The sequence below is a fragment of the Hirundo rustica genome, unplaced genomic scaffold (assembly GCF_015227805.2).
Source record: "Hirundo rustica isolate bHirRus1 unplaced genomic scaffold, bHirRus1.pri.v3 scaffold_428_arrow_ctg1, whole genome shotgun sequence".
Classification (NCBI taxonomy): domain Eukaryota; kingdom Metazoa; phylum Chordata; class Aves; order Passeriformes; family Hirundinidae; genus Hirundo; species Hirundo rustica.
In genome coordinates, this window is record NW_026690473.1 from 9,852 (window position 1) to 13,957 (window position 4,106).

The 4,106-nt window shown below is 52.5% G+C and overlaps 1 protein-coding gene across 1 annotated transcript; it reads left to right on the forward strand.

Annotated features, from left to right (window-relative positions):
• Positions 1 to 2,927: 2,927 nt before the first annotated feature.
• On the forward strand, positions 2,928 to 3,627 carry LOC120748009 (zinc finger protein 391-like; the record flags this gene model as incomplete). The annotated part of the gene is made up of 1 exon (XM_040054079.1): positions 2,928 to 3,627. A coding segment is annotated over one exon (700 nt), but the record flags the coding sequence as incomplete, so codon positions are not given.
• Positions 3,628 to 4,106: the final 479 nt, after the last annotated feature.

Genomic DNA, 4,106 nt, shown 5'->3' on the forward strand with positions numbered 1-4,106 from the left:
GCCTGGGGGGAGGGGGACAGGGACAACCCCTCAGGAATGGCCTAGGGTGAGAGGGACAGGAACATCCCCCAAGTCCCTCCCAAGCAATCCCCGGGAAGAGAGACACAGGGACCCCTCGAGCATCCCCTGGGCACTGGACAAAATAAACTTGGCAGAAATCAAACTTAACTCTACATAAAATGCTTTGAGGAATATTTGCTCTTCCCACACATCACTTGTGATGAAAATGCAAACTAATCTCAAACATGAATAAACTGACAATACAGGCAATTGTGGCAGCAATTCCAAGTTTCATTGGTTCCTGCACAGCTCCAGCTCAGCTGCTAGCAGGTTCTCATTTAAAAAAAGTGGAATTTCAGCCCAATACATTTTATTGAAAGGAAGGGAAATTCTGTGTAGGTGCCACAAAGGTGACAAGGACGAAGAGAAAAATGATTCTCCCATTTGGTAAAGCTCCCCAGCCTGTGAAAGAGAAGAGGAGGGGAGAGCTAGGGAGTGACAGGGACAGAGACCTTCCCAGGTGATGGGCAAGTGTGACATTGTCCCCTGTGTGTGTGTGGCCTACCCAGGGTGGGGAGTTTTACACCTCAACCAGTCTGGGTAAGGGGCTGGTGTTCACTCCCCCTGAGCAGGAGTTACCCCACACCCCCCAACTCTCCTCCTGCCCCCTTGCTTGGGGGATGGGGGTGCAAACCTGGCCTCAGCAAATGGATCTGGGGGCTGTGGCTGAACCCAGCCTGACCCCAGCCAGGGATGATTTTCAGGACAGCTCTGGGCTTGGCTTTCTGGTCGATCCATTCTTCTCCTTCCGCCTTGTTTATCTCTCCCCATGGAACCAAGGGAACATGGAACAGGTCTGGCTGGCTTGGCCTCCCAGGGGTTGGTGACAGCTCCAGCTGACCATGTTAAGGGCCACTCCTCATCTGCCCCTGGAGCTCTGGGGCTCCATGCTTTCCTTTCTTTGGAAAAGAACTGTCCTTCACTTCCAGAGACCCACGGCCAAAATTGAGGTTTGGCCTCTAAAATTCTGTTTATCCAAGGATTGCTTCCAGCCAAAAGCTACCAGGAAAGAAAAGTCTGTCTAGCTTGGCCTCCTGGGAGCCACGTCTGGCCACCAGATCACCGCTGGTGATCTACCACCAAAACACTGGGGCTCCATGCTTTTCTTCCCATGGAAAAGGACTGTCCTTCTCGTCCATGTGCCCACGGTCAAAATTAGGATTTTACCCCCCAAATTGTATCCAAGGATTGCTCCCAGGGAAGAGCTTCAAGGACAGACAAGTCTTGCTGGCCTTTGCCTCCTGGAGGCCACCTCTGACCTGCCTTCAAAACACTGGGTCTCTGCCCTTTCCTTACTGTGGAAAAGAACTGTCATTCCAGGTGCCCACAATCAAAATTTGGAAGATCCCTCTTCCAAATTTCCATATATCCAAGGATTGTTCCCAGATCAAACCTTCTGGAAAAAAAAGATCTGCCTGGCTTGGCCTCCCAGGGGCCACCTTTCATCTGCCTTCCAAACACTGGGGCTTTGTGCTTTTCTTAGGTCATGATGTAAGATGTAACTGGAGGTGTGTTATCTATCACCATCTATAGCAGCTGTTAAGTGAGGCAGCCTTCTTCATCCTCTCTGTTCTGTTAATGGCCCATCAATGTCCTGCTGCATGACTCATAGATAACTCCCTCCAGGAGCTATCTCTGTTTAATGGGCAATAAAGGACCCATTGCAAGACTGATAAAATGATATCAGCCCATTGTGAGATGCTCCGCCCAGGGGGAGGAGCCAAGCATTCCCACCTGGATATAATCTGGGACTTGGGACAGCAGAGGCAGCCTTACTCACTGGGTTCCCAGAGGATAACAGTTAGCAGACCTTTCTACGGGATCACTGCTTCAACAAGACCCCTTCCTCTGGACTGCTGCCACCACCACCACCACAGGGTATCAGGTTGTATTCTGACTCCGTTAGTGATCTTTTGTATTGTTGTATTTGTTTTATTTAATTTTACTTTTTTGTTTTTTTTTTTCCCCTCTCCTATTCAATTGTTTTTCTGACTTGGAGTTTCTCGCTGTTTTTGCTTTCAGGCCAGCACAGTCCATAAGAGGGGTTCTGTTGGGGGGAGAGGAGCTATAATTGCCCTTTGGGAGGGTCTTGGGGGGGGTCCACGTGGAGATGGCCCAGTAGTGACAGGGCAGGACCCCTGTGAGAGGGTTTTTGGGATCCCCATGAGAGCCAGGGCTGTGGAACATGACACTTATGAGGTCGGGAGAGGAGAAGAGGGCAGGTTGGGGGGACTCAGGACAGCCTGGAGATGAGGCAGGGACATGACCCCTGACCCTGAAAGGATCAGCAGAGAGAGGGGGGAGCCCCAAGTGCCTGGACTGTGGGAGGATGGAGACAGGGAGCCTGGGACTCCTGAAACCCCCCAGAATCCCTTAGCAGGACCCTGGAGAGCAGGGATCCCCAGCAGCCCTGAGATGGGGGGACCACCAGAACCCCAGAGGGATGAGACTGGAAAGTAGGAATTCCTGGAGGCTTTTTTTGACTCATTCTTGATTTTTGGAGGTTTTTATGGACACCAGATGCCTGGTGACTTCTAGAAAAGGACTTGGACAGAGGGACCTTCAAACTCAACATACTCATCCCCTGTTTTTCCCAAAAACGGGATTTACCATCCCCAAACCTTGGCCAGATGGAGAAGGCATCTGCAAGGAAGAGGAAGGTGCCCCAGGACAGCCAGGCAGGTGAGGAGGAACTCACTGCCCCTTTCCCCCTCTCTCCTGCTCCATCTCCCAGGCCAGCGTGGCCCCTGGCTGCAGGACAACCCCGCTGCCGACGCCGTCCTGCCGGGGATGCATTGGGGGATCTCCTTCCCCTTCCCTGTGGCACAGAGGCAAATCCCATCCTGTCCTTGTCCTTCCTCTCCCAGACAAGGAGCTGAGGCTGGAGACCAGAGAGGACAAATCCATGCGGAAGAACCTTGTGGAAGAGGCCATTTTGAGCGGCTCCACGGTACAGGAATCCAACAAGGAGGAAAAGCACTGGATATCCCACACGAGGAGGGGCTCCAAACTCAGCCCAGGGTGCTCTGAGGAGGAAAGACCCACTCTGTACCGGGAAGGCGTCCAGAGCTCAAACCAGGTGGTCCATGAACAGATTCATGATGGGGAGAGACCCTACAAGTGCTTGAAGTGTGAGAAGAGCTTCACCAAGAACTCCCACCTGATCCGCCACCAGAGGATCCACAGTGGGGAACGGCCCTGCGAATGTGGGGAATGTGGGAAGGGCTTCAGAGACAGCTCCGACCTGATCAAACACCAGAGATGTCACACTGGAGAGAGGCCCTATGAGTGTGGGGAATGTGGGAAAGGCTTCAGAGGCAGCTCCAACCTGATCCGTCACCAGAGAATCCACACTAGGGAGAGACCCTATGAGTGTGGGGAATGTAGGAAGTGCTTCAGAGACAGGTCCGACCTGATCCGCCACCAGATGATCCACTCTGGGGAGAGGCGCTATGAGTGTTGCAAGTGTGGGAAGCGGTTTCACACCAGCTCAAAACTTATTTCACACGGGCGGATTCACACGGATGAGCGGCCCTTCCGCTGCCCCAGCTGCGGGAAGGGCTTCAAGTACAACTCTCACCTCCGCAGGCATCAGCGCATCCACACTGGGGAGAGGCCCTACGAGTGTTCTCAGTGTGGGAAGAGCTTCTCTGACAGCTCCGTCTTGACCCGACACCAGCGGAGGCACCGGTAACGGAAGCCCTGTGAGTGCCCCGACTGCAGGGAGAGCTCCGTGTTCTGCTCCAACTCCATCGCCCATCAGAGGACCCATATTGGGAAGAGACCTGGTGACCCACAATGCCCACTATCCACATTGGGAAGTGGCTGGTGGTCCTTTTATTTTGCCTCTAATTATCTTTTGATTCATCTTCATCACTTTAAAACACACAGAATTGGGTTAAAAACCAACCAACTCATCAAAGGCATCTAAAGGCTCACTTTTTACTTGTGTTTTGGGGGAATCAGCAATTCAGGGAGATACTTGGGAGGATATGAGGGGTTTTGGGGATATTTGGTGTAGTTGTCTCCATTTCTTGGCACTACAC